Source organism: Anopheles coluzzii, chromosome 3 (genome assembly GCF_943734685.1).
Source record: "Anopheles coluzzii chromosome 3, AcolN3, whole genome shotgun sequence".
Classification (NCBI taxonomy): domain Eukaryota; kingdom Metazoa; phylum Arthropoda; class Insecta; order Diptera; family Culicidae; genus Anopheles; species Anopheles coluzzii.
Window position 1 is genome coordinate 91,312,097 of NC_064671.1, and position 26,626 is coordinate 91,338,722.

Consider the following 26,626-nt stretch of genomic DNA (forward strand, 5'->3'; position numbering starts at 1 on the left):
TACAGTCGTCAACTCGTACGACGTAACAACATGCCCGTCATGGGTTCAAACCCCGAATAGACCGTGCCCCCATACGTAGGACTGACATCCTGCTATGGTAACAATAAGTCAAAGAAAGCCAAGCCTCACTTCACTAGTGGGTACAGGCAGGCCTTGATCGACAGCGGATGTTGGCCAAAGAAGAAGAAGAAGAAGCCTATTAACCAGGTTCTTCACGGTAGGCACTTTTTATCAAAAAATTGGGATTTCTATGGCGTCGAAAGCGAGTGCTTAGCGCATATCTTCAGGAACTCTGATGTGTGGCATGGTTGTTACGATGGAGTTGGAGAGAATTCATATTGATGGACATTAAGCAACATTTATCAATACCTAAATAAACATCAGAAAATATCATTTCTCTTCACCTCTTCTGTCCATAGATCCTCCTTTAAATCAACATTACGTTCATAAACTGAACTGCAATTTACATTGTGGTTATACACTAATATACTTCGAGAAACGTTGGGACGCATTACCATCCATGAATTCCAGATAACTAACAGATAGCATCATTGCTATCAACAAGAATTCTCTCCTGTGTTTCTCATCATTCATTCAAACTTCGAAGAATGAAACCTGCCTTGCCAACCGGTCATCTTGTGCCGCACAATTTAGACATCATCTCGAACCTGCAAGAGGAACCTCTCCGATATAGGAAGCAACGTTGTGGTAAAACGTTGACGTCATGTACACGTAGAGCGCGTAATGATCAATACATAACACCTTCGGCCACAGGGTCTAACGAAACACGGCGACAATGTTACACAGCGACCGTGCGTCGTCGTCGTCGTCGTCTTCACACGGGCGCTAGACGGGCCACCACCACGCTGCCCCGTAACGATGTTCACCGATAAAAGGCGAACCTTGTCGGTGCCGTGAACATGAACTAGAACTTTCAAAAACCGGTGACAAGTGATAATAATTAAGATAAAGCAACCAATTTGGGGACAGCCGTTTTGGGTGCGGGTGCGACACGGGGAGGTCGCTATTTTCCTCCGTACGGACGCATCAATGGCGGGAAGCCGCGGACGAAGTCGGGTTCCATTACCAGGGTCACGACGGTTACCCGGCAACGGCCGACAAATTCTAAGAGCTTATGCCACAACCTCCACTAGTTGAATGTTACGTTCTATTAAGCTTTTAAGTACACCTTCGCTACTTCCGGACGTGTCGTGGCCTGTCTCCCTTTCCATCAGCTTCCATCCTAAATGCGTCACACCACCATGCATGGGATGGGAACAAAGCGTGGACGAACCGGAAAAAGGTAGCCCTGTAGCTGAATGTTCTACAATTTGGCACAACAGAATTTCAGCATTCGCACCACCGCCTCTAAAACGATCCGCGTGCGACGGGGCGGACACATGAAAGAACAAATCGGGTACCGCGCAGGAGAGGATAGTATAAAAATTCTTGCCACCTTCCACGGTTAAGTCAGTCAGCAGTTCGATCAGCTTGAATTCTCTGGTGCCGTGGCCGCAAGCATCACACCATCGATGAAGCAGCTCTATCTGGCAGTGCTTGCTGCCACACTGCACCTTGTCCAGGGTCAGGGTTCGTGCGTCCCGGGCGTTACCTGCGAAACGTTCAACTGTACCACGGATGCCCGGTGCCCAGCGGTGAACCCGCCGCAAGGTCCAGTGCTGCTGCCCCATCCGAACTGTGCCAAGTTCTACAAGTGCTCCAATGGGCAGGCGTGCGAATACGACTGTCCGGCAAATTTGCACTTCAACCATGTTGAGCAGGCGTGCGATTGGCCGGAACGGGCGTGCTGCGACATGAACATACCCTGCCTGCCGCAGGATCCCTGCATACCGGGCGTAACCTGTCCACCGACTGGACCGTCCGATCCGCCCACCACTGTAACGCTACCGCCACCGACCGCACCCACACCTGCTCCACCAACCGCACCAACACCGGCTCCACCGACCGCACCAACACCGGCTCCACCGACCGCACCAACGCCGGCCCCACCAACCGCACCAACACCGGCACCGACTGGCTGCATTCCGGACCCGCTAAGCTGCAACCCGTTCGAAGATCCCAACAATCCAACCTTGCTGCCGCACGAATCCAACTGTGGTCAGTTTTACAAATGCAACCTCGGCGAACGCTGTCTGCTGTCCTGCCCGCTCGGTCAACACTTTTGGCCGGCGGGAGGCGTGTGCGAACGGCCGGAGGTGGCTTGCTGTAATCCGGCACTGTGTAACACGAGCCCCAGCCAGTGTGTGGATGATGTCCGCTGCCCTCTGATCGAGGATCCCAACTTCCCGACCACCTTCCCGTTCCCGGGCAACTGCTCCCGGTTCTACAAGTGTGATCTTGGGAGGCGCTGCCCAGTAGACTGCTGGCCTGGCACCCATTTCAGCGCCAGTACGGGACGTTGTGAGGCACCGGACGAGGCATGCTGCGATCCGGCCGTACCCTGCCGCGGAGCAACCGTTCGCAGCTGTGCGCCCGATGCGCGTTGTCCGCTGAACGATAATCCGTTCGATCCGACCGTCCTGAAGCACGCGGACTGTACCCGGTTCTACAAGTGCGATAACGGGCAGGCCTGTGTGTTGGAGTGTCCGCGCGGGCAGCACTTTAGACAGGATACGCCAACGACGGGAAGCTGCGACTGGCCGGATCTGGCCTGCTGTGATCCCAACATTCCGTGCACGGGACCAAACCCCGGCGTTACGTGCCGTCCCGATAGCCGCTGCCCGTTGTTCGACGACCCGAACAATCCGTTGCTCCTACCGCACACCAGCTCCTGCGCTCGGTTCTACAAGTGTACGAATGGGCTGGCATGCGATCTGCCCTGTCTGCATGGACACTTCAGCCAGGCGTTGCAGCGCTGTGAACGACCCGAGGTCGCCTGCTGCGATCCTGCCGTACCGTGTGAGAACACCACGCCTATGCCTACGCCTGTACCAACGCCTGCTCCTACTCCCGCTCCTACACCTGCTCCTACACCAGCACCTACTCCTGCGCCGACTCCAGCTCCAACGCCAGCTCCAACGCCAGCTCCCACTCCTGCTCCCACTCCGTCCCCTGGTGATCCTTGCATTCCTGGAGTCACTTGTCCTCCAGGGGATGCCGGTAACTGCGTCGTGGATGCGAGATGCCCGGCATGGAATGGACCTACCCCAACGCTTCTACCTCATCCTTCAAACTGCGGCATGTTCTACAAATGTGACAATGGACGAGCCTGTGAACACAACTGTCCAGCTGGATTGCACTTCAATCCTCTGATCAGCGTGTGCGACTGGCCGCATCAGGCTTGCTGTGACCCCACGATACCATGCAATCCTCCCTGCATCCCAGGTGTAACGTGCCCGCCTACTGGGCCTACGCCTGCCCCAACTCCTGCTCCAACGCCCGCTCCGACTCCAGCTCCAACGCCAGCTCCAACGCCCGCTCCAACTCCAGCTCCAACGCCAGCTCCAACGCCAGCACCTACCCCTGCTCCTACTCCAGCCCCAACTCCTGCCCCAACTCCTGCCCCTACTCCAACTCCCAGTGATCCTTGCATTCCTGGTGTGACCTGTCCACCAAATGATGCTGGTAATTGTATCCTATACAATAGATGCCCGCCACGAAATGGAGCTACTCCAACGCTTCTGCCTCATCCTTCAAATTGCGGAATGTTCTATAAGTGCAACAATGGATTTGCTTGTGAGCACGACTGTCCAGCTGGATTGCACTTCAACCCAAGTCTCAGCGTGTGCGACTGGCCAAGCAGTGCCTGCTGTGATCCAACGATACCCTGTGATCCTCCATGCATTCCGGGAGTTACCTGCCCACCAACCGGTCCTACTCCTGCACCAACTCCAGCTCCAACTCCGGCTCCAACCCCAGCTCCTACTCCTGCTCCTACTCCCGCTCCTACTCCCGCTCCTACTCCCGCTCCTACTCCCGCTCCTACTCCCGCTCCTACTCCAGCTCCAACTCCTGCTCCTACTCCCGCCCCAACTCCAACTCCCAGTGATCCTTGCATTCCCGGAGTCACTTGTCCACCGAGCGATGCTGGTAACTGCGTCGTGGATGGTAGATGTCCTCCCAGAAATGGAGTCACGCCCAAGCTGCTACCTCACTCAGCCTGCGACATGTTCTACAAGTGTAACAATGGATTCGCCTGTGAGCACGACTGTCCAGCTGGATTACACTTCAACCCAAGTCTCAGCGTATGTGACTGGCCAAGCAGTGCGTGCTGTGATCCAACGATACCCTGCGATCCTCCATGCATACCGGGAGTGACTTGCCCACCAACCGGCCCTACTCCTGCACCAACTCCAGCCCCTACTCCAGCACCAACCCCAGCTCCTACTCCAGCACCTACTCCTGCTCCTACTCCAGCTCCAACTCCCGCTCCTACACCAGCTCCTACTCCTGCACCGACTCCAGCTCCTACTCCAGCTCCTACTCCAGCTCCCACTCCTACACCCAGTGATCCTTGCATTCCCGGAGTCACTTGCCCACCGAGTGATGCTGGTAACTGCGTCGTGGATTCAAGATGCCCGCCCAGAAATGGAGTCACGCCCAAGTTGCTGCCTCACTCTGCCTGCGACATGTTCTACAAGTGCAACAATGGATTCGCTTGTGAACAGAGTTGTCCCCCCGGACTACACTTCAATGCCGATCTCAGCGTGTGCGACTGGCCAAGCAGTGCGTGCTGTGACCCGACGATACCCTGCAACCCTCCGTGCATCCCTGGCCTAACATGTCCACCGACCGGACCTACCCCAGCGCCAACCACCGCACAGCCGCCCATCACTCTACCCCCACCGACATTGCCCCCGCCCACTCTTCCTCCACCGACGCTTCCTCCACCCACGGTTGGGCCAACGCCTTCCGAGCCGTGCGTGCCGGGTGTAACGTGCGAACCGAGCAACTGTCACAATGACATGCGCTGCCCGGCCCAGGACGGTCTAACGCCGACGCTCTTTGCTCATTCGGAATGCCACAAGTTCTACAAGTGCTCCAACCGGAAGGCCTGCGAGCACTCCTGCCCGCCCGGGCTGCACTTTAATGCGCGTGAGTTTGTGTGCGATTGGTCGGAAAGCGCCTGCTGCGATCCGACGATACCCTGCAATCCGCCCTGCATTCCAGGCGTCACGTGCGCCCGATCGGTGCGGCTTTAGTGCTACTACACTACGACAATGACACTCACACGCTATTGAAACGATATCGAATGTACCCGAATGAATGTTTGAACGTATAGTACCCTATTTAACCTCTATCTATATCTTATTCACTTATAAACTAGCCGCTAGCAACAACGATTGGCACGGAAAAAGTATTATTTATCTGCATAACTGATAGTTTTCAGTGGCACCTGTTGCCAACTGTTAACCGATAGTTTAAGCCAGGTGCAGCACCTGCACCGCACCAAAACAGTACTAACCCTAACCATGATTAAATGCGAATACTAACCCCCAATATATAATCAACGCAAATAAATATATACAACTAATCTTGCAACTATTAAATGATGGATTGTTTGTTTTTCCTCTCCATTCGATGTGTTCCCAAGTACCTATTGAACTGTAGGCTATACATGTAGACAAAGTAAAAAGGAGCCATTTTACGGTTCAATCATGCTCGCACGACACTCGTGCGTTCATGTCGTTCATGTATAGAATGGACCTTTCCTCAACAAGGACTGATTATCTGGCTCCATGATAGCGAATAAGTCTCGAAATCCTGTAAAGGCGAGCATGTCCACATAGGAAGTTATGCCAAGTAGAAGAAGAGCTTAGCTATATTGACCAACAATAGACGAAGAGAAGCAGAACATCTCTTCAACGGCATTGGTTGATGAGCTGGGAAAGATTTGGACCTCACAACAGTGAATAGTCTGCTTCAAGATCGGATGATACTGTTTTGAATACAAAAAAACTCACTATACGTCTCAATACGTTACTTACAACCGGTCTGGGACCAACGATGACTTTAATGACTCTGGAGTTCACTTATAACTCTGCTCAGCTTCTGATGTTGCTTTTATACTACTCCGTTGCTAGAGCGCAGTTGCTATGAATGCTTTGATCCATAACATATTTTCCACGAAAGTTTCCGTCATGTCTAGCCTACCCTATTGTTGGACGTTATTCTTACGAAGTAAAAGGCGATCGCATGGTACAGTCGGCAAGCCGTACAATCTAAGTACATGCTCGTAACTACGTCATAGGTTCAAATCTCTCGAGTTAAAGCTTAATTTAATGCTGAACATGACCCCTTGAATAAATATATTCTGCTTTTTTTACTATTTCAAACTATTCTAGTAACAAATAAGTCAATATAACGGCTTATTGTACCTACGCAAGCCAACCGATAACAGTTGTCTTGAAAAATAATAAAAAGAAGATCCATTTTAAGAAGTATTTGATAACACCATTAGTTTGCATGTGTATGGGAAATAGATCTTAAGAAAAAATCAATGAACCGCCCCAGACATAGTAAATTCTCTTGCTTCCTCATTCCTCGCCAAATTGCCATTGATTTGCGCCAAAAGATGTGTATCACTCTTTCCATGCCATGTGTATCAGACAATGCTAAAGGATACTCTCTCACGGATGGGTACCGCGACCTTGATAGGAGCAGTTCCAAATCGTATCCGACCCCCAGCATATGTGTAACCGATTCGGTCACACACTAATGGCACAGACATATTTGGAAGGCACTCTATGCCGATGCTATCCACATTCGCGGTGCCGCCCGATCGCTGATTACGTACCCGGTGCCCGATAAGAAACACCACGCCGTCCGCCGACCGAGTGAAATGGAATCAATTTGTATATAAAGCTGCCAGCTATCAACACCCGGTCACAGTCACAGTTCGCCATCGGCAGCTTTCCTTTTTGTTTGGTCCGAGAGCGCTACCTCCCACATCTGCTCCACTGCACACGGAAAGTGTCCAGTTACTCCCCCCTCCCCAGGACACGCACACCAATTTCGGCAATGTATCTGCCACTCGTGCTCGCTGTCACGCTGGCAGCGGCCCTGACCAACGGTCAGCAACCGTGCGACCCTACCGTCACCTGTCCCACGTTCAACTGCACCCCGCACCCGAACTGCCCGGCCAAGGATCCGCTCCACCCGGTACAGCTACCGCACAGTGACTGCACCAAGTTCTACAAGTGTTCCGGCGGCAATGCCTGCGAGCAGCTGTGCCCGGTCGGACTGCACTACAACGCGCGCGAACAGTCGTGCGACTGGCCGAACCGTGCCTGCTGCGACCCGAGCATCGAGTGCGGTCTGCCGGACGTGCCGGCGAACGATTGCGTGCCCAACCCGAACTGTCCGGCCTCGTCGAAGGACACGATCCTGCTGCCGCACGTCAACTGTGCCAAGTTCTACAAGTGCTCCGGACCGTTCGCCTGCCCGATGGACTGTCCGCCGCTGCTGCACTTCAACCCGAAGCAGAACGCTTGCGACTGGCCCGAGCGAGCCTGCTGCGATCCGACCGTGCCGTGCGATCCGTGCATCCCCGGCGTGACCTGCCCCCCGGGACCTGGACCCGTTCCTACCCCTGCTCCTACTCCTGTCCCGACTCCGGCTCCTACTCCGGCCCCAACTCCGGCCCCCACTCCAGCTCCCACTCCAGCCCCGACTCCCGCCCCGACTCCCGCCCCAACTCCGGGACCTACGCCCGGTCCGACGCCATCCGCGCCAGGAGAGTGTGATCCAGGAGTCACCTGCCCGCTGAACTGTGTCCAGGATATGCGCTGCCCGCCGCGTGACGGTTCCAAGCCCATTCTGCTGCCGGCCAGCGTCTGCACCAAGTTCTACAAGTGCCAGTCGGGCCGTGCCTGCGAGTTTGACTGCCCGTATGGGCTGCACTTCAACGAGAAGTCGATGGTGTGCGACTGGCCGCATCAGGCCTGCTGCGATCCGACGATCGAGTGTGTACCGGCCTGTATCCCTGGCGTCACCTGCCCTTAGGAATCCGTCGTCCGTGTCGGTACTGCTGCCAGACGTATGGATCACATTCATTATTAATACATACAACAACAACAACAAAAAAACACACACACACATACACACACTGACAAACAGTTGGAGCATTGTGATTCCCTAATGAGCCGTATCAATAAAGTAGAGCAAATGTGAATGCGTGTTCGAGTGACGTTTTCTTCCGCTTCCTGGTTACTTGGATTTCAATGCTGAATTTTGTAAAATGGTACACGTGTTTCCACTTCCGTGAATATTGCATTGTCCAGGATGGTAGCGGAGGAAGTTACCGGATCGAATAAGGAAGATACTCGATTGGAATTTGTATGTATAGGAACGATTCTAGAATTGGAATAAAATAGGGATAAATTCCATGGCTGCTACGGGATTAGCATTAGTTCCAAGACCGGTATAGGTTTACGACCAGTTTCAGAATTGATATAGGTTTGGTATCAATTATAAGACCAAAAAACCCACTCACCTACTCCGATCCAGTGACTGAGTCCATTTCTGGACAACGAACCTCTTCTCTTAGAAACGGTCGGGTCTGCTTGTCCAATACTCAATATCTGACATCTCACCAGTACACAATTCGCACCCCGCAAGAGCGCTCCCAAGCGACCGTTACGTGCAGCCAAATTGTAGATAATAGTACCAAAACATGGTCGCAAACATGACCATCATAGATACGGGTAAACATTCTTCGCGCACTTTTCACTGGCGATAATGACGTATACCACCCACTCGAAAGTCTGTCTTTTATCGTTCCCGTTCATAACCTTCATGCCGTAACCGGAAGCTTTTTGTCTGCTGAACTTCCTATGCAGCTATCACTCCAAGCGAGGCAGCAAGGTCATATTCGGGCTGTGTTAGATCGTACCTACGATACCTGACAGCGTCAATGGCCGCAACACGAGTAACGGTAACATTGTAGGCATGCAATATCTCAACCACGATAAAAAAAAACAAATCCTTGTAAAACACACTGATAAACGCGTGTTGCACGTGGGACGTTACATGGCTCGGCTGGCAAGTTCGCGGTAATCACCGTCGAAAGACATTGGTAATCAGTCTTCCTAAATGGTCTTATGGTGAAAATAAAACTATTCTAAATATAGCTAAAGATTACTCCTTACTGACATCTGGTTGATTGAACGATGTATCATGCAGTGACATGGACTATATAACTTCAGCTACCAGCTGTTGGGCACGGTTTTAGTAACCGCTCCACCTGCTGGAGCAATATCATCTTCAAGACACATACCCTGAGGTTCGTTTGTGATCATCACCAGCAGTTCTTGAGTGAAGTGATTCGTGTGCTCTCGTAAAAAAACACTTTCAAGATGAGACAGTTTCTAGCGCTGGTACTAAGCGTGCTTGGAATGACGCTGGTGGACGCTACTTGCATCCTCGATGCGCGCTGCCCACTGGTGGAGGATGCGAATAAACCAACCCATCTGTCACACTCGGACTGCAAAAAGTTCTCCATCTGCTCGTACGGCCAGGCCTGTGAAAAGTCCTGTCCGGAGGGTCAGCACTGGTCTACCGCTTTGCAGCGCTGCGAGTGGCCAAACGTCGCCTGCTGTGACCCATCAGTCGCGTGCGCTCCCACCCTAGCCAACCCGACGGTGGTGCCCGAGGCCACCACGATCGACACACCGGTGGCATCATTGTGCACTGCAGACGCACGATGCCCGCTCTATGAAGATCATAACAACCCAACACACCTGTCACACGAAAGCAACTGCGCTCAGTTCTACACCTGCTCGTACGGCCGACGCTGTCTGAAGCAATGCCCCACAGGACTACACTTCAGCGTGCTGCTGCAGCGTTGCGAGCATCCATCCGTTGCCTGCTGCGATCCTTCAACAGTCTGCCAATCGTTGGCGACTACTTCGACGATCCCGACCACTGCAGCCACCGTGGTCTGCCAACCCGATGCAAGATGTCCGCTCGTAGAGACCAATCCGTTGGCACCGCTGCTACTCCCCGTACCGGGCAATTGTGGCGCGTTCTACAAGTGTCGTACCGGAGACGCCTGTCTCTTAGCTTGTCCCGCTGGGCAACACTTTAGCCAGACGCTGCAGTTGTGCGAACGACCCAGCGTTGCGTGCTGCGATCCATCCGTACCATGTTGATCCGTTTCCGAATGCTGCTAAGCCGGGTGTGCCGTGAAATGCCCTTTATGTTATCAAGATGTCTTTCTCAAACAGATCGAAACACGCTGATTACTGAAAGGAACAATAAAGATTTAGTACACTGCACTGGGTCTGAGATGTGATTGAATTTAAATAGTATCAATGCAATGCTATATGGCCAAGTACTTCCCTAGTTCTAGACTGAATTGAGCGCCGCCAGTATAGAGGGTTTTTTTTTTAATGATTCAACTTCAAAAATTCATCGTAAAACGATTGCACGCTTTTTTAAGATCATTTGTTGTTGGACTGATCGTCTTTTTTCCAAAATTCGTCAAACAGCTTGCATACTTTTAGGCGCAGCGCCTTCTCGGTATAACGCCATCTGCGTGCGAGTAGCATAACTAAAGCATGCTCCGCGCTGGAATCTCGCCGGACAGCGTGCAATTGCAGCGAGTGCAGTCAGCTGCCATATAAAAACATGAAGAAGATAGTAATTGCAGACATGTGGTGGTAAATGTTTTCGGATGAGTTATTCTACTTCGTCAATTTCTCACGGGTGCTACCCCCAATTTGCCGTTACAAAACTCTACTTTTCAACGCACCGTGTTCCTCTCTCGGTGGCAAATTGCATGTAATGGGGAATCACTAGTCACTGACGAAATGAACACAGCGAATTGTGTTCGCGAATACGATTAGGTGAAAACAGAGCTTCACACATCGTTTTTTTTATTATAAATATCAGCTATTGGTGACGAGAGTGGGTGTATAGTAATCCGTTCAAATGAAACTACTGAAAACGGTCTGACTGGCTAAACGGTATACAATTACGATACACGGATTCCATGCAGCAAAAAACGGATGAGAAGGGGATAGGGATGGTTTCCGTTGCAAGTGGTCACAAATTTAAACAAATAAATAATGCACATTCGGACCGATAGTTTAGCTGGAACCAGAAGCACGCTACCTAATTGATCGTTCCCAGTCGCAATCACTAGAGTTAGAATTAGGAAGGACTCTTCTGGCATAGCATCTGAGCGCACATTAAGGAGGGGATTGGAAGCTTTGCTCTAACTTTTCACCAATCGTTCATAGCATTCGCCACTACTACACTTCACACTCTTCAAACTTAAACTAACTGTACATTCGAAGGGCAAAATCAAACCAAAACGAAGTGCGTTCACTGTCTCGAAAGCAAGTGCGTTCACCGCCGAAACTACAGCGGTTCGCCATTTTTTTTCTCTCTCGATCTATTCCCTGCCAAGATAATACACATTATTTGCTAAGGCGCGTAAATGAGATGAAACTTACGCTTATGTTCATTAACATTACCCATCTAGATCTACCGTACAGTTTTGCAGCATGATGTGGTCAAATATCTCTCACTAATTCGCTCTTTCTCTGTCGCTGAATGTCTAACTCTTAGCTAGTTTCCATTTGTACGAAGCAAGGACATTCGACACACACACATACACACATTCGCACACAGTACATACAAACGCACAGAGCTGTTCTGGGACCCTAACTACAAACACCCTCTGTTGTCTGGCCGGTGGTGCTCACCCAAGCGGCTGAGCGGCTGTGCTGCTTAATTATGCTCAACGGTAGCTAAACAGATAATCTTCCACATCCGATGCCGTCGTCCAGGACGAATCATCCGAATCATCACCACCACCGTCATCGTCTCCCTCATCATTGTTGTTATCACCGTCGCCGTCATCATCATCCTCGTCGTCATCATCGTTGTCGTCGTCGTCATCCTCTCCGTCCTCCTCGCTGTTTGATGCAGAGGAACCTGTTTGCGAAAGGTCATCATCATCATCATCTTCATCATCATCACCATCATCATCATCATCATTGCTGTCATTATTATCGTCTCTAATATCCCCGAAGACTGGAATTGAGTGGGGTGGGATGGTTGAGGTGGGATTTGTTTAACTCATTTCGCTTAGTCTATTCTCATATATATGCTTGCAGATCTCAAGGAAAGTTCGAAAGCTTCAGATCCCATGTTTGAATCATCAATGTCGATAAAATATTAAAAATAAAATTTCTGCTCTATACCCAACGCAAAATGGAATGGAAAGATAGCAAAGGGACACCCGACTGGGCTTTCGACTTTCCTTGCGTGATAACACAGCATATATATGGATACAGGATTGCTCTTACTTCATTCTACGACAGTTGTACCGTTTTCTCGAGTTCTTCATATCACACATGTACCTCAAAGCTCAAGAAAGCGTACCAACTGCATGTTTCGGTGAAGTGAGAAACCCTGCATCATTCGCGCAATGCAACTCGACCTGCTGTACTTACCGACGGATTCCGTCTCCGACATCGTGTTCTCTTCCGAGTTTTCCATGTCCTCCTCCTCCTCGTCCTGATCGTCGCCGATGTTTTTCTTCCGACCCACGCTGTAGATGCGCACCACCGATTCCTGCAGCGAGTTGTACCCGCCCTGGTTCTCGACCACCGCAATCTGGCTACCGTACCGGTTGACCGCCAGATCGGAAATGCTACGCTTCACATCGATCGTGGCAATGCTCGAATAGTCGTAACTGTCCAGCACCTTGAAGCTCGTCTGATACGCAGCGATCTCCGCCATCTCCGCATCCTCCTTGTCCAGCGTCAGCCCGTACATGACGTTCTGGGGGGAAAACTTGACGTGCGTCTGGTCCAGCGACGGTACCGTGCGCAGCAGATGGAACGTGCGCAGATCCCACACCTCGGTGTTTTCCACAATCTCCAGCCCGTTCGGGTGAAACACGCCGGAGATGTTTTGGTTCAGCTTGTCGAACTTGTGGATCTCCTTGCCGGACGTCACATCCCACAGGACACCGTCGGACAGGATGAGCTCGTCCGATGGACAGAACGTGGCACGGTTTTTCGTATATTGATTGGCAATGGCCGGTTCAAACTTCATCACCTTCTGACCCGTGTTGATATCGTAGATCGTGGCAATCTGCAAACGAAATGGAAGGAAAACAATTCAGTCATTCGTAAGCCCGATCAACACGAACTCTCTCACACACACACACTCGTCGCTCGTACCTGATTGGTCGTCGCCAGGACCCTATCCGGCGTAATGTTGGCAAACTCTACGTAATCTTCCTCGTCCCAGACCAGCTTCTCCGATATTTGATTATCTTCCAAGTTCCACAGCGCCGATATTGGGTACCGCCAGACGGCGGTCGTGAGCAGCAACCGGCCGTCCTTGCTCACCTTCGTCGAGGTTACGGCCGTCTCGTGGCAGGTGTAGCTGTGCTCTTCGTTGCTGTCGTTGAGGTTGAAAATTTTCACCTCACCCGCTTGCGATCCGATAACGAGCCTTGTTCCACACGGCTGTCGAAAGAAGGGAGAAGGGTTGTTTGATTTCGTGTGGTTGCCGGAGCAGTTACCTTGTCAACACTTACCGTAAAATCACAGGAGGTAAAGCAATAGTCCATCTCGGGCGTACGAAGTACCCGCGAGGCGGAAAAGTTCGAATGCACCAGCCGCCGGTCGAACCGGCGCGACGCGAACCCAGCCTGGCGCCGGTAAAACCGGGCGGCAAAGTTGTTTCCACACCCGGACACCCGGTTCGGCCGCGGATCCGGACACTTGTGGGGCTTGAACAGATCGAACGGAGGACAGGTGGACATCGGGTGCTTGCAGAGCGCGTGCTGATTCGTCAAATACTCGGTGATGATCGAGTGCAGCGTTATGTTGTTGTTCGCGGTTGTGGAAAGCTCGCTTGGTAGCGTTTTGGAGCTGGCTGTCGCCAGCAGCAGGAAGTTGGTCGCATCCGTCGCCGAGATCTGCTTCTGCAGCGAGCGCTGGGAGGTGGTGGACGTCGTCGAGCGGTTCATATCGACCGGCGTCGCGGCGACCCGGTTTGCCGCCGGATGATGCCCGTTCTGGCTGCCGCTGGTCGACGAGCCGGTGTGCTTTTTGATCAGCTTAATCGGTGCGAGTGGTTCCGCCGGATCGATCGTGGGGCTGCCGTTGCCTTCGTTCATCGGTTCCGGCGTGGCAGCAACACCGCCATGCCCATTGGCACCGCCCGGCAGGTTAGGAGTACCGTTGCCGTTGCTTTCGTTGCTTACAGCGGCCAGCGCCGCCTGCAGATTAGCCTGCGCCGTGGACGCGTTAAAGGACGCATCGACCGTGCGGCTGCGGATGCGCGACCGCTGCATAATGTTGGTGTTGGGCGACCGGAAGACGAACGGCGAGTGAAGGGAGGCGGCCGAGCGCGATAAGGCAGACGCTGGTGGGTTCGGCAACTGCTGGAACAGGCTCGCACTCAGCCCGGACTCTTTCACCAGCGTGCTGGCCGTCTCCTTCAGCCCGCTCGCGATCAGGTGCTGGTAGATCAGCTGATACAGCTGCTGCTCGTTGAACTGGATGCGCGTTTGGGCGACCACATTCGCCTTGTGGATGTCGGACAGGGACGTGTCTACCTGATTGCCGAACGTGTCCACCTTGCCGGATACGCGCTCCATCAGCTCGAGTGCGTACTTTTGGAACTGCACGTGCTCTACCCGCTTCTCCTGTAGTATCGGATCGCGCATCAAACCTGCAAAGGACGAGCAACAGAAAAATGGCGAAATTAATCTACCTCTCCCAGTGAGCATACAAAAAAGAGCGACCGTGTCCACTTACTCTGCAACTCGCCATGCACGAACAGTGGCAGCTTGCCGACGATCTGCCGCACCGTTTCCGACCGCGCCAGCCCAGCCAACGCACGGCACGCCATCCCTCGTATGCAGTCCGCGTCCGTGATCGGCACCTTGATGCGCATCAGCGCCAGCAGCACCAGAATGCCGTTATTCGAGCGGACGCTCTCCCACACCTTCTGGATCAGCTCTTCGGAGCTTTTGTTCGGCATACGCTTCTTCGCCGAGCCGTACCGTGCCAGCGAGCCGCTCGGGCGATGGATCGGTGCGCACACCAGATGCACCAGCAGGGCGAGGGCCGACTTCTGCACCTCCGCATCGGCCACATCGCCTTCCACGGCACTCAGCACGATGCTGATGCCTGTCGATATGCCATCGTGATGCCGCACCGGCTCGACAAACACGCTGTGGACGCGCGATATGACGGTGCAGACGCTCAGCGCATCCAACGCATACCGCACCGTATCACCGCTGAAATAAAAGCACAAAATAGAAATCTGTTAGAACCAATTTGCCTCATTCGCCAAACCCGCAACTCGCTTACCGTCCACTGTAACTCCAGTCGAACGTTAGAAGTATGATGCGCAGCAACAGCTGCACACCGCCTAGCTTAAGCAGCTCGTCCACCGGCGCCCAGTGAGCCTTCATCGGGAGCAGTTCCTGTAGCGTGGTAATCTGCTGACTGATCACCTCCGGTGGGTTTTTGACCGCCTTGAACACGGGCTGCGTCAGCGTACCGGACGGCTCCTGCTGGCGCGTCACCTGGATGTACTTGTAGTACAGGTGGTTCTCGAAGTACTTCTTTAGCGCGATGCAGACGTGCCGGATGACCTGCCGCTCTGCCGCCTCCTCGTCCTCGTTCATCTGGTAGTCGTCGGACACGACCAGCAGCGGCAGCACCGCAATCACGTTGTACAGCCGCCGTATGCCGTCCTGCTTATCAAACTCGTCCAAGATGATCTTGAACTGGCAGCTCAGCCCAAAGAACATCGTCGCATGGCAACGGCCCGAATCGTGCGGGCAGCCGAGCAGCCAGAGCGCGTACGACACCATCTCGGTGATGATGTCGCGCGGCATCTGACAAATGCGCTCCATCGCGTCCTCGCAGTAGGCGAGATAGTAGAACGCAATCGACACGCCGGTCGCGGCCAGACTCGGCCGCGGGATTTTCAGCAACCGCTCCAGCCCACCGTTCGCGATAAACTCGAGCGAAAACTTCTTGTGGCACAGCAGCGAGGCGAGATACTTGAGCGCCTCGAACGCGAGACAGGTGTCCTTCGGGTCGAGATGCTCGATATAGCGAAAGATCAGCTGCATCGCGTTGTGCTCGAACACGTGCGGCAGGAACTCCTGGTACTCGCCCATCGGTGTGAGATAGTTCAGGATCAGCATCTGGCTGGTGGCCGCCGTCACCGGGAAGTACGGGATCATGATGGCGCGCGAACCACCCGCCGCCCGGGACGCTTGTGAGTTCTGTTCGCCCTCCTCGATCTCCATGCGATTTTCGTTGCTACTAGGGTCTGCCGCATTTTCCGGTTCTGCACCGTCCGCCGGTGTGTCGACGGTTTCGGACGTCGATGTTGACGGTTCTGCGTCTTCCACTTTTTCCACCAGCTCGCTCATCCCTTCCTCGTCACCCCCCTCCGGTTGTGTCTTTTCCGCGGGGGACGATAGTGTGACAGCGCTCAGCATTGGCGAAGGCGAGTTCAGAGCCCTCGGCGAGTTTGCCCTCGACGATGGGGTGGTTTTGGGGGTGGTTTGAAGATGAGCTTGCTGCAGCCGATGCAACCGGTTCAGCATCACCGGCAGCAGCCGGATGTTCTGCTCCCGAAAGCTCACCGCTATCTCCTGCTCCTCCATGGCCGCTCCCAGCAGCCCGGTGGCGTAGCTTTGCAGCGGCTCGGGACTCGATTCCGCCCAGCTGTACAGCCGCTTGATCAGATGGTCGTACTCCACCTGGAAGACGGCCGACGTGTCCAGCCCGGGCATGATGACCAGTATCAGCCGGCAGGCGGCCACATTTAGCGCGTGCGAGCTTTGCTGCACATTCTGGCGGGTGAAGAAGTTGTCACGCAGATAGTCGTTCACCAGCCGCGTGATGAAGTGATCCTTCCGGAAGAGCAGCTTCAGCATCCGGCCCAGCTCGCAGTTCGGATCGGTGCGCGATGGGTGCCGCTCGTCGAACGGGTCCGGATCCTTCATCCGGTACGCTTCCATTTCCGTCTCGAACAGTTCGGCCAGCCGGGTCACGATCGGTTCCGGATCGTACCCGGGTATGGAATGTTTCTCGTCCCATAGCTGAAAGATGCGTGACAGATCGGTGCCGCTCAGTATCTCCGCCTGATCCAACGGCGAAGCCATCGCGGATGTGTATGCGCGCGTGTATGTGTGTCCTGTGGGGAGCGTGCGAGTGTGTGCTCTAACCGACTACGGCACTGTTGACCACCGTCCACAAACTACCATATCACCAGCACCGCGTGAGGGCAGTTCTCACCGCACGACACAAATTGTAAACACCACGCGCGACAGACGGCACTACGCACTTCTCCTTAACCTCACTTTCAATGCTCACTGCGAAGTTGAGGGGATTTCTTGCTCGGTTTCCTTATCAAACTGCAAAAAGGGATGAATCGTGGGGCGGATTCATGCCACCCTTACCCCGCAAACGTTCCACCCTACAAAGGGAAAATCAAAAGGAAAAGCTATTACCAGCCTACTGGCCTGACGCGAAACGGACCAGGGAAATGCGAACAATTGCCCGGTTGTTGTGCTCTGGCTGTCCACCTGCGACACTAGGACACACACACACTCACACACCGCCGTACAATTGCATGGAAAGTTCTGGATTCCTGTTGACGAATACGGGCGAATACTTACGGGATATGTTTCACAGGCACCCTGCCCGTGGGGGAGCCAATTGTACGAGAAATTAACGAAATTTAGGTTACCGTGCGATGGTGCAATTTCGGAAGAATGTGACTCACAATGCCTGCCGTGAGTTCGGCCTGAACTGTCAGTTGGCGAATCGCTCTGCTTTTGTCCCAGCATACAGTGTGGCCAGATTATTTGTGGTAGATTTCGGTAGGAACACCAAAATTTTATCTATAGTTTTTGGTTGGTTAAAACTTGAAACTCAGTTAAAAAGAAGTGTTAAGCAAGGGGGTGGGATACTAATGTGTGAAACGAAAGCTCCATCTCGCGAGAATATGCATCCTACATACGTAAATCGGCATTTCTGGTCACTCTGCCCGGGCAAGGGCAAGGGCAATGCGAGCTTTTTGGCGGCCACCATTCAAAACCCCTCGCTCGTCACAATTACTGAAAGAAACCGTCGCCAGCCAGGGAAAATCGCACCGATGACGAGCGTTTGGCGACGGTTTTTTTAAGTAGTTGTGACGATTTTTGACGTTTGTACCCTGTACAACGGCTTCCGAACTAGAGATGTGCTCTCTGAAGCGCACCCACGACTCCGATCCGACTCCGATTCCGGCTCCGGCAAAATCCGAACCACTTGTTCCGCCTGGAGCCTGGTGCACTGCGTATACAAACCTATGTTTCGAAGGCCGACTCCGGACGACTACGACCTCGCATGACTTAAAACGACGACTCCGAATGACTCTGGACTCCGCTCAGGATAACTCCGGATGACTCCGGATGACTCTGGATGTTGAAAAATCCGGGCGACTCCGGGCGACTCTAGACGATTCCGAACGACTCCTGATAATGCTGTGCAGACCTGTCTTCCGAATTCGGTTCCGAATTGGAGTCGACTCCGGATTTTTGCCAACTTTACTCATCACGCTACCAAAGCATGCACTATAAACGACTCACGCAAAATTGATTTAAATTTAAATTTATTTTGTTACCGAAAAAGGTGTTATGCGTTCCTTACACAGAAAAAAAAATACATTCCCTAACAGCCACTCGAGGGGAGCGTATTACTTTTTCTTCTCATCCTTTCCCTTCTCCGCTTTCGTGTCCTCCTTCTTGCCATCCTTCTCGCTCTCCTTCTTCGCCTTATCCTTATCCGCACCGGCATCCTTGCCCTCCTGAGCCTTCTTGTCCTTCGCATCGTCACCCTTCTTGCCCTCCTCCGCGTCCCGGTTCGTCAGCTTGTTGTTGATCAGATTGTGCAGCGCAATGATGGACCGGACCAGCGAGGCCAGATACACCACCAGCATCTGATCGTTCGTTTTCACGTACAGCGTGTCGGTAAAGTTTTCCTGCGCAATGTCCGGCAGCAGGTTCAGTATGTCCTGCAGCTGGTACACGATCTGGTGGTTGATCGGCAGCTGCCCATTGCCCACCTTCAGCAGATAGTGCTTGATGTCGCGCAGCTGTGCATTCAGCCCCTTCAGCCCCAGCAGCTGGTTCGTGATCTTCTGCGACAGGCTGCCCACCGTCGTGTCCTTGATGTCGCGCAGCAGATGCTCCACGCCGACCTCTTCCGCCTCCTCGGCACCGATTTCGCTCGGCACGTGCTCGAACGTTTTCGACGTGGGCGAACCATCGTCGTGCACCTCTTCCACCGCAATGTACGCCTCCGTCGGGAGGCCCAGGTCTTTCGGTTTCGCGTCAATGATGACCAGCACCGAGTTGGGACAGTAGCGCCGAATCAGCTCGTTGATGGCGATGTCGTTCTGGCAGAGCTTCGGCCCCGTGTGGTACCAGCCGACGACACGCTCGCGGGCATTCACCTTCTTAAACATGCCGTACATGTTCTCCAGATAGTCGTGGTCCAGGAACCAGACCGATTTGTCTTTGTCATCCTCATCGAACGGCACTGTGAATGAGCAAGCGGGAAAGCGGAACATCAAAGCGATGCCGTAGAATAGAGCGTTTTACCAGCGCTACATACCTGCGAAGCTGTTCGACACATCCAAAACACCTTTCGCACGCCAGCAGCCAAGCAGTACACCGACAACGCGCTTCTGGTTGCCGATCTTGCCCATCCGGTTGAAGTGGTCCACCACGCTGAGCAGCACCAGCGGGTGCACGATCACCTTGGTCGTACTCAGTTCCGACGGCATTTTTTCACGTTTCGGGAGGGGTTTGTGCTGTAGCGGAAAATGAACGATTTAACACAACAAACAGTGCCAGAAACGAATGATTTTTGTTTCTGGGATTCGGTGGCTCTTCGCAATGACAAAACAAGTTTTCCGTTTGACGTTTAATGGCCGGGTTTTCTTTGTTTTCTTTTTCCGTTGGCAAGCCGTTTTGACGTTGCAGACAGCTTTCCTTGATGGCGTACTGCGCGCAAGCGGTAGCGTGGGTGACAAATGTTCTATCGTAAAGCGATTATCATTTCTGTTACTTTTTTTCATTGAGGAAAATTATGAATTAAATGTGTTGCTTTTTCATCGTAAAATATACAAACATTCTATGAAATCCGCTTTATATTTAATAAATAACAAACATTGCTTCTAATGACAAGAAACGTCAGTGGCACATTGCCTATTTTTCCACAACAAATAGTCCCCCCTCCAGGCACAATCTTACGCAAAGTCGGCAATTGCTGCTCAACAAAAACACATTTATCTGTGTCTTGTTGGCTATTGCTGCCTTTAATATTTATTTAAACAGTGAAAGTGAACCTTCTACCTCGCTGCCAAGATGCCCTTCATGAAAGGAAAGGCTCCGATTCGGAGAACCTTGCAGTACCTGAATGCCGGCCAGCTGATGCTGAAGGATAAGGTAAAAATATTCAGCGTGAATTACAACACGTACGGAGAGCACCATGAAGGAGCCAGGTAAGTGCTCTGCTTACTTCCCTCAAGATCGTTGCTAAACAAAAGCCTATCCCATTGCAGAGATTTCGTGTTTTGGAACATTCCCCAGATACAGTACAAGAACCCGAAGGTGCAAGTGGTAACGTTCAAAAACATGACCCCGTCTCCCTTTATTCGCTGCTATTTTGGTAAGAGTTTGATCGAACTTTGTTTGCTTACTATATTCATACAATTTAATGCAAAACTCTCGCTTTCCTTCGTTGCAGAAAACGGCAAACAGATGCTGATTGATATTGACAGTAAAAACCGGCAGGAGATTCTACAACACCTGACCACCGTGGTGGGAAAATCTGAGTGAGTATGGAGGTTAGCGGTCAGCCTATTGGTTCATGCTTTTAACAAATTTTCCTTCCCTTTCCACAGCGAAACGTTGAAGGCGGAAGCGAAGCTGGCCGAAAAGCAGGACAATCCGGCCAACTTTGGTATCGGCTGCATGAAGCACTGCATTTGCGAAGTTCCCGGCCAGTTACCGTGTCCGGGTGTTGTGCCCGTGCCAAAGCACATGCGAGGCAAGTTTAAGTACCAAATGAAGGAATAATCTCGTGCACGAGAAGGCAAAAGAAGGATAAATAAATTTGTTTAGTTTTTTAGCTTCTATATTCATGAATCTTTGTTCTTGTCGGTCGGTCCGATAGGTTTAAAGCTAGCAATACATGTTGTAAAGTTATGAGTATTCGCCGATGGGAGGTGGTGAGATCGTCCAGTCCGCTTGCGACTATTTATGGCGGTTGGTGTGCCTGTACGGTGCGCTCCGGTTGCCGCCACGACCGCCACGGCCCCTGCTGCCGCCCTCGTGGAGCGGTCGCTTCGTCTTCGGATCCATCCGCTGCGGTTGGTGGATGTTGTACTGGTACCGCTCGATGATGGGCCGCTCCGCGGTAGTCGATCTGTTGATCACCAGATCGTCCGACCGGCTTTCCAACATTTTCAGCTTTGCTTCCAGAGCTTGAATTTTAGTCTGCTGGCTTAGCGGACCGTTGGAGCCACCCTTCGACCCGCCTGCCAGACAGGGAATCTCGATTTTGGGCTTCGATCGATCATTTTCCTCACGGTTGACGTGTTTCGCCCACCGGACGACGATCGTTTTCTCCCCGACCAGCTTCCCATCCAGCCGGTGCAGTGCGGATTCCGAATCTCGGTGCTGCAAACAAACAAACAAACGCGCGTTAGTTGCGTACCATGTCGCGTAGAATGTGTGGCGTGTTCGACTTACGTTCTCATACGTAACGAAGGCGTACCCCCTCGGATAGCCCGCTAGCGGCCCGGAGCGATGGAACAGCATGTCGAACTTTTCGATTTTGCCGTATTTTTGCACGATTTTCAGTAATTGATACCGATTGGTGGAAACGAACCGGAAGCAAAAGCAAAAAGTGAACGGTTAACCGGGGGTTTGTTCCAATATATGGGGTTAGCGTCCGCCATGAAGGCGACAAAGGGTTGGAGCTCTACTTACTCGGTGATTCGACTGTCCAGATTCCCAAGCCAAAGCCTGCGGTCGTCCTGCGAGGAGGGCTAAACGATGGAAATGAATAAGGAATGGATAAAGGACTGTTTGCGAATGGATTTAACACAAATAACTTACTTCCAAACGATCCATTTCGATGAGAAAAGCAGCAGCACTTTTGTTTGTTTATCTGCTTTACGACAATTTCTCTTTTGTACTGCTTTGAGCTGTCAAACGTCCAACAAAATGTCTGTTTATAATCGACACTTCCGCACTTATAGAGCCGCGCACGAACAGGCAACTTGGCAAACCACGATGCAACCCTGCAGCACTGACAGCCGGATGTGCGTGCTGCCACCCGTCGTTGACAGCGCGAACCACAGATCTTTTCCTCGGCATCCGTGAAGTTGACAGTACGTATCGGGCAGAAAGTTGGTGATTAAATTCGATTATTTTACCCAAAGTACCTTGCTTGGCTCGTTCGCAACGATGTAAATCGATGGGCGAAAGGGCCTCCTTTCGAAACAGTATCGATTGTCCGCGCGGTGTCGGACGATTGGCGATGTTTCGAGGGAAGCGGTTCGTGGCGACTCACAAGCGCTTCGACAACAAATGTGTTCATGTGTGCAGGGAGGCCCTTCCACCACATCGTCTGCAGCATCGTCTGCCACGAACGAAGCCGGCGGGCGAAACGATACAGTTTGGGGGTGGTGTGTTGGTTGATCAGCATTTCAACTGACCTTTCCGTACGCTTGTGTTCTCTTTCAGTAATTTCACTACCTCCGTAAAGCCAGCCGACAGTCAAGATGACGAACTCGAAGGGTTATCGCCGTGGTACTCGGGACATGTTCTCCCGTGGCTTCCGCAAGCATGGAACCATCCCGCTGTCCACCTACATGAAGATCTACAAGTCCGGCGACTATGTTGACATCAAGGTACGTTCATGCGAGTCCCGCTCTAAACCATTGTAATCAATTGTCTTACCTTGTTTGCTCTCTCTCTCTCGCTCTCCTCGCACCACAGGGACACGGTGCCGTGCACAAGGGTATGCCCTACAAGGCGTACCACGGCAAGACTGGCCGTGTGTACAACGTCTCGAAGCACGCGCTCGGCGTGATCGTGAACAAGCGCGTTCGCGGCAAGATCCTACCCAAGCGCATCAACGTCCGCGTCGAGCATGTGCAGCCGTCCCGCTGCCGCGAGGACTTCCTGCGCCGCGTCAAGGAGAACGTGGAGAAGCGCATGGCGCTGCGGGGCAAGAAGCTGCCCGGCTTCAAGGTGTCGCTGAAGCGCAAGCCGAAACAGCCGCGCCAGGCTCAGGTCATCAAGAACCCGCCGAAGCCCATCTTCCTCGCCCCGATCCCGTACGAATTCGTGGCCTAAGCGAGCGGTGGTGGCGCACGACTGGGTGAGGTTGGAGTGTGCCGTGTCCCGTGCAGTGTGTATATATTGTGCAGCACACGGTCCTTTGTGTTGTACTGGTTTGCTGCGGTTCGATAGCTGCAGCAGCAGAAGTAAAAACAAAATAATTTTTATGAATTACATCCATAATACAAAGTACGTGATGAAAACCTGAACCCCTCTCGACCATCGGTTATTTGTTTTTGATCCTTATTGTGAGAAAGTGTTCGTTGGTGGTGCGAGGAGAAAGGATAATCTCGTACCTTTTATTTGAGTTTTAACGATTGTTCGGATCCCTTGTACGAAAGATAAGGCCAAGTACATTATTTGAACAGTTGGTTGGTATTTGTTACCATTTTATTAGAAGTGTTCCTATCATTATTGGCATTTTCCACTCTTGGTGGAACTGTTTCTTCTCCCCTCGTCCACTAGGCAAGATGCGCATCATTCCTTCTTCACCTTCTCTGCACAGAGTTTCTAGTTCGAAGTGGAGTTTTCCCTTCCTGCAGCTTTCTCCTTCTCTTCTTCGTCTTCGTCTTCATCTAACGGTGCCTTAGTGTAAAGAAAATGTATCATGTTTGGTAGTAATGTATTTTTGCTCGATTCCAAATCGATGCTACACTCTCCTGTGTGCTGCTTATCCTTCTCTTAACACGGTTCAGGCGCTACAGCTGCTGAGGATGGCCTTGTTTTCACACAGTTACCATGACAACCATGGTCCCAGAAACGAGTTAAACTTGATTGTTTACGGAAAAACAAAACCCAGCGATTCCTTCGATGGCTGAGCCATCGTTCCGCGCTGTCCTGTAGCGCAAAAAGAATAGGTTTGATTACTACGCTCGTATTGTACGGGCCTCCTCCCTACACAGAAAGAATAGAGCTTGCTCTTGCGTCCTACTTGCTAAATTCCTCTCCTTTCCCGTTAAGCAATAACAATAAGAATCACATTAAAATTCATACAACTGAGCGAAACGTTAAGCGCTCCGAAGCCCGGGCCGACGATGCGCAAAGAGAAGCCGCAAGCGCACTGTCTCCTCGATACGCTCCGCCTTCTCTACCTTTCCCCACAGCTTTGTACATTCTCTTTCGCCTTCGCTTGCCCGTGCTCGATACTACATAATATAATGATATATTACACATCTGCTACACAATAAATAAATAAACAAAATTAAATTCACTAACATAACCACTAACTGCTGCGTGTGAAAGCGTTCGCGCTCCACATGCTCGCGCAAACCGTCCGGCATGCTAATACCAAGGGGGCATGTTACCAACGGTTACCAAGGAGCTGCCACAAACTGTGAGCAGCAAACGGCTGGCTTTTTCTACGCACAATCCCGCGACTGGTAGAACAGAATGTAACCCGTTTCCGAAGACTTTTGTATGTCCGATGTCAACCCGTAAAAGTCCTCGATGGTGGAAGCTTCAATTTTCTGCAGATGGAAAAGAGGGAAGATTGATTAGAAATGGTAAAGGAAGGAACATTTCCTGTCGCTGACTTACATCAACCATATCGTCGTCAAACAACAGCCAGAAACCGTGACTTTTGACGATGCTAATGTAATGGCCACGGTTGGGGCCCGAGCCGCAGTGTATGACCACCGCCATCAGATCGTACAGCCGGTCCGGATTGACCGCATCGTCGGACTACGGGGGGAAATAATGATTTAAATTATACCATCCCTGATTTGGGAATGTTTTTCCCCATCCCCAACCCACATACCGTATTGAACAATCGCAGCTCGAGCGGGAACACGACCCGGTGCGAAACCTTGATGTGCCGGTTGTACTGCTCCATGTACTTGAACCGCTTCAGATGGAGGGCCAGTATCATCGGCAGCTTCTTCACGCGCATTCGCTTCTGCGCCTCCTGGTAGCTGCAGCAGTTATCACATTTGAATTTGTTATCGCTGCACAGCGTCTCAGTGTTGCTGAAGCAGCGCAAGCAGTGCGTGATGCTGGTGTTCTGGTCCACGTCCACCTGGAGGTCGAAAAAGTTCTCATCCTTGCTGCTGACCGTTTCGCAGTTGAGGCAGCGCGTCTCGCTCGTCAGTATGCCCTGGAAGATTTCGTGCACCCAGGTCGGTTCGGTGTTGCCACTGTTGCTGCTGCTGCCGCCATTGCCCCCGTTGAGGCCACCGTTCAGGTCCGGCCCGTTCGCCGCTGTGCCAGTGCCGTTCGCCATTCCGTTGCCACTGCTGCCTTTGCCGCCGGCACTGCCACCACCGCTACCGCTACCACCCCCTGCCTTGGCCTGGTTGCGTTCCGCGAGTATAATTTCGTTGATGTGGTTGATGAGAAAGTTAAGGAACTCGTGCGCATCCTGCTGCATGTAGTTGTCGAACTCTTCCTTCTCCTTGCGCAGCCGGGCGATGAACTTTTTCGGCGCTATCGAGCCGACCTTCTTCTTCTGCGTCGCGATACTGTAGAACAGGTCGGCCAGGCAGGAGAGGAGCGTCTCCTTCGTGCGCCGGTTTTTTGCCTTGTACTCTAGCACCTTCTCCCGGAACGGGCGGCAGAAGTAGAGCGCCTGCAGGACCGAGTTGCTGTAGCAGGTGTTGCCGAACTGGAAACAGCATTGAGAACCGGATGTGAGTAGGTGTGTGTGTGTTGTGATGGAATGTAAAACTAGTCAGTAGACACTCCCTGGAGAGGGGAGCACGGGCGGACAAATACTCACATTGACCAGTCCGAAGTAATGCTCGTTCGGAGGGAACTGGTCTGACCCGATGTCACGCTCGAGTTGGGAAATGTTGGCACCCTGCAGGGGAAAGAAACAGCGAGCAAAAGGTGAATTCAATGTTACGGCAAGGGTCCCACCAACCAGTCCCCCTCAGAGAGAGGGGACCGACCATCACCAGTTTTGCCGATGCAAAATGACCAAACAACAACAACGTCACTCACCATCCTCTTCCAGTAAGATGCACCATTAAAACACCCTATTCTTGCTGCAGGCACGTCACGTCAAGAGGATCCAGGAGCACACGGGAAGCCGATTCAACAAAAGCAAGCCTGTTCTGTCCAGCTTAATATGTGTTTTTCTTTTTTCGCACGCAAACTGTTTGCCAGAGGAAATTTCCAGCGCCTTTCGGAAGGGGGACTGAAGTTTTTTCCCTGTTCAGGGCTGCCTCGCAACCGTGTTTGACGTGTGTGACAGCTGCGTAGCTGTCGCTGGTTGGCAGCTGTCAAGCGGGCTCGCCCGCCCGTGTGCTGCCAACTGTGCGGAAA

At 52.3% G+C, this 26,626-nt stretch overlaps 7 protein-coding genes across 8 annotated transcripts; 3 read left to right on the plus strand and 4 right to left on the minus strand.

Annotated features, from left to right (window-relative positions):
* The first annotated feature begins 1,453 nt into the window (after positions 1–1,453).
* On the plus strand, positions 1,454–10,238 carry LOC120955433 (mucin-2-like). Its single transcript, XM_049609026.1, has 3 exons — positions 1,454–5,161; positions 6,810–7,962; positions 9,303–10,238. Exons 1-3 carry the CDS (start codon positions 1,533–1,535, stop codon positions 10,110–10,112), a joined length of 5,592 nt encoding a protein of 1,863 aa, XP_049464983.1. The 5' UTR covers positions 1,454–1,532; the 3' UTR covers positions 10,113–10,238.
* A 548-nt stretch (positions 10,239–10,786) lies between these two features.
* On the minus strand, positions 10,787–17,799 carry LOC120955760 (protein mahjong). Of its 2 annotated transcripts, none has more exons than XM_040376890.2 (7): positions 17,642–17,799; positions 15,309–17,439; positions 14,751–15,235; positions 13,523–14,664; positions 13,161–13,451; positions 12,426–13,071; positions 10,787–11,904 (listed from the first exon to the last, which is right to left on the minus strand). In XM_040376890.2, exons 2-7 carry the CDS (start codon positions 17,123–17,125, stop codon positions 11,708–11,710), a joined length of 4,578 nt encoding a protein of 1,525 aa, XP_040232824.2. In that variant the 5' UTR covers positions 17,126–17,439; positions 17,642–17,799; the 3' UTR covers positions 10,787–11,707. The 2 variants fall into 2 exon arrangements, with proteins under 2 accessions (XP_040232824.2, XP_040232823.2); XM_040376889.2 differs by having other exon boundaries at positions 10,787–12,003.
* Positions 17,800–18,601: 802 nt separating this feature from the next.
* Positions 18,602–19,947, minus strand: LOC120958150 (26S proteasome non-ATPase regulatory subunit 7). Its single transcript, XM_040380732.2, has 2 exons — positions 19,623–19,947; positions 18,602–19,547 (listed from the first exon to the last, which is right to left on the minus strand). The coding sequence occupies exons 1-2, from the start codon at positions 19,792–19,794 to the stop codon at positions 18,703–18,705; spliced, it is 1,017 nt and encodes a 338-aa protein (XP_040236666.1). The 5' UTR covers positions 19,795–19,947; the 3' UTR covers positions 18,602–18,702.
* A 273-nt stretch (positions 19,948–20,220) lies between these two features.
* Positions 20,221–21,150, plus strand: LOC120960193 (probable 28S ribosomal protein S25, mitochondrial). Its single transcript, XM_040384218.2, has 4 exons — positions 20,221–20,514; positions 20,575–20,681; positions 20,760–20,847; positions 20,917–21,150. The coding sequence occupies exons 1-4, from the start codon at positions 20,378–20,380 to the stop codon at positions 21,089–21,091; spliced, it is 507 nt and encodes a 168-aa protein (XP_040240152.1). The 5' UTR covers positions 20,221–20,377; the 3' UTR covers positions 21,092–21,150.
* Position 21,151: 1 nt separating this feature from the next.
* Positions 21,152–22,245, minus strand: LOC120960192 (probable RNA-binding protein 18). Its single transcript, XM_040384217.2, has 4 exons — positions 22,136–22,245; positions 22,007–22,065; positions 21,767–21,841; positions 21,152–21,694 (listed from the first exon to the last, which is right to left on the minus strand). Exons 3-4 carry the CDS (start codon positions 21,833–21,835, stop codon positions 21,269–21,271), a joined length of 495 nt encoding a protein of 164 aa, XP_040240151.1. The 5' UTR covers positions 21,836–21,841; positions 22,007–22,065; positions 22,136–22,245; the 3' UTR covers positions 21,152–21,268.
* Positions 22,246–22,297: 52 nt separating this feature from the next.
* On the plus strand, positions 22,298–23,574 carry LOC120960194 (60S ribosomal protein L21). Its single transcript, XM_040384220.2, has 3 exons — positions 22,298–22,410; positions 22,766–22,932; positions 23,021–23,574. The coding sequence occupies exons 2-3, from the start codon at positions 22,804–22,806 to the stop codon at positions 23,378–23,380; spliced, it is 489 nt and encodes a 162-aa protein (XP_040240154.1). The 5' UTR covers positions 22,298–22,410; positions 22,766–22,803; the 3' UTR covers positions 23,381–23,574.
* On the minus strand, positions 23,457–26,528 carry LOC120960191 (ubiquitin carboxyl-terminal hydrolase 46). Its single transcript, XM_040384215.2, has 5 exons — positions 26,303–26,528; positions 26,079–26,159; positions 25,122–25,964; positions 24,902–25,045; positions 23,457–24,831 (listed from the first exon to the last, which is right to left on the minus strand). Exons 1-5 carry the CDS (start codon positions 26,303–26,305, stop codon positions 24,724–24,726), a joined length of 1,179 nt encoding a protein of 392 aa, XP_040240149.2. The 5' UTR covers positions 26,306–26,528; the 3' UTR covers positions 23,457–24,723.
* Between the last annotated feature and the right edge of the window lie 98 nt (positions 26,529–26,626).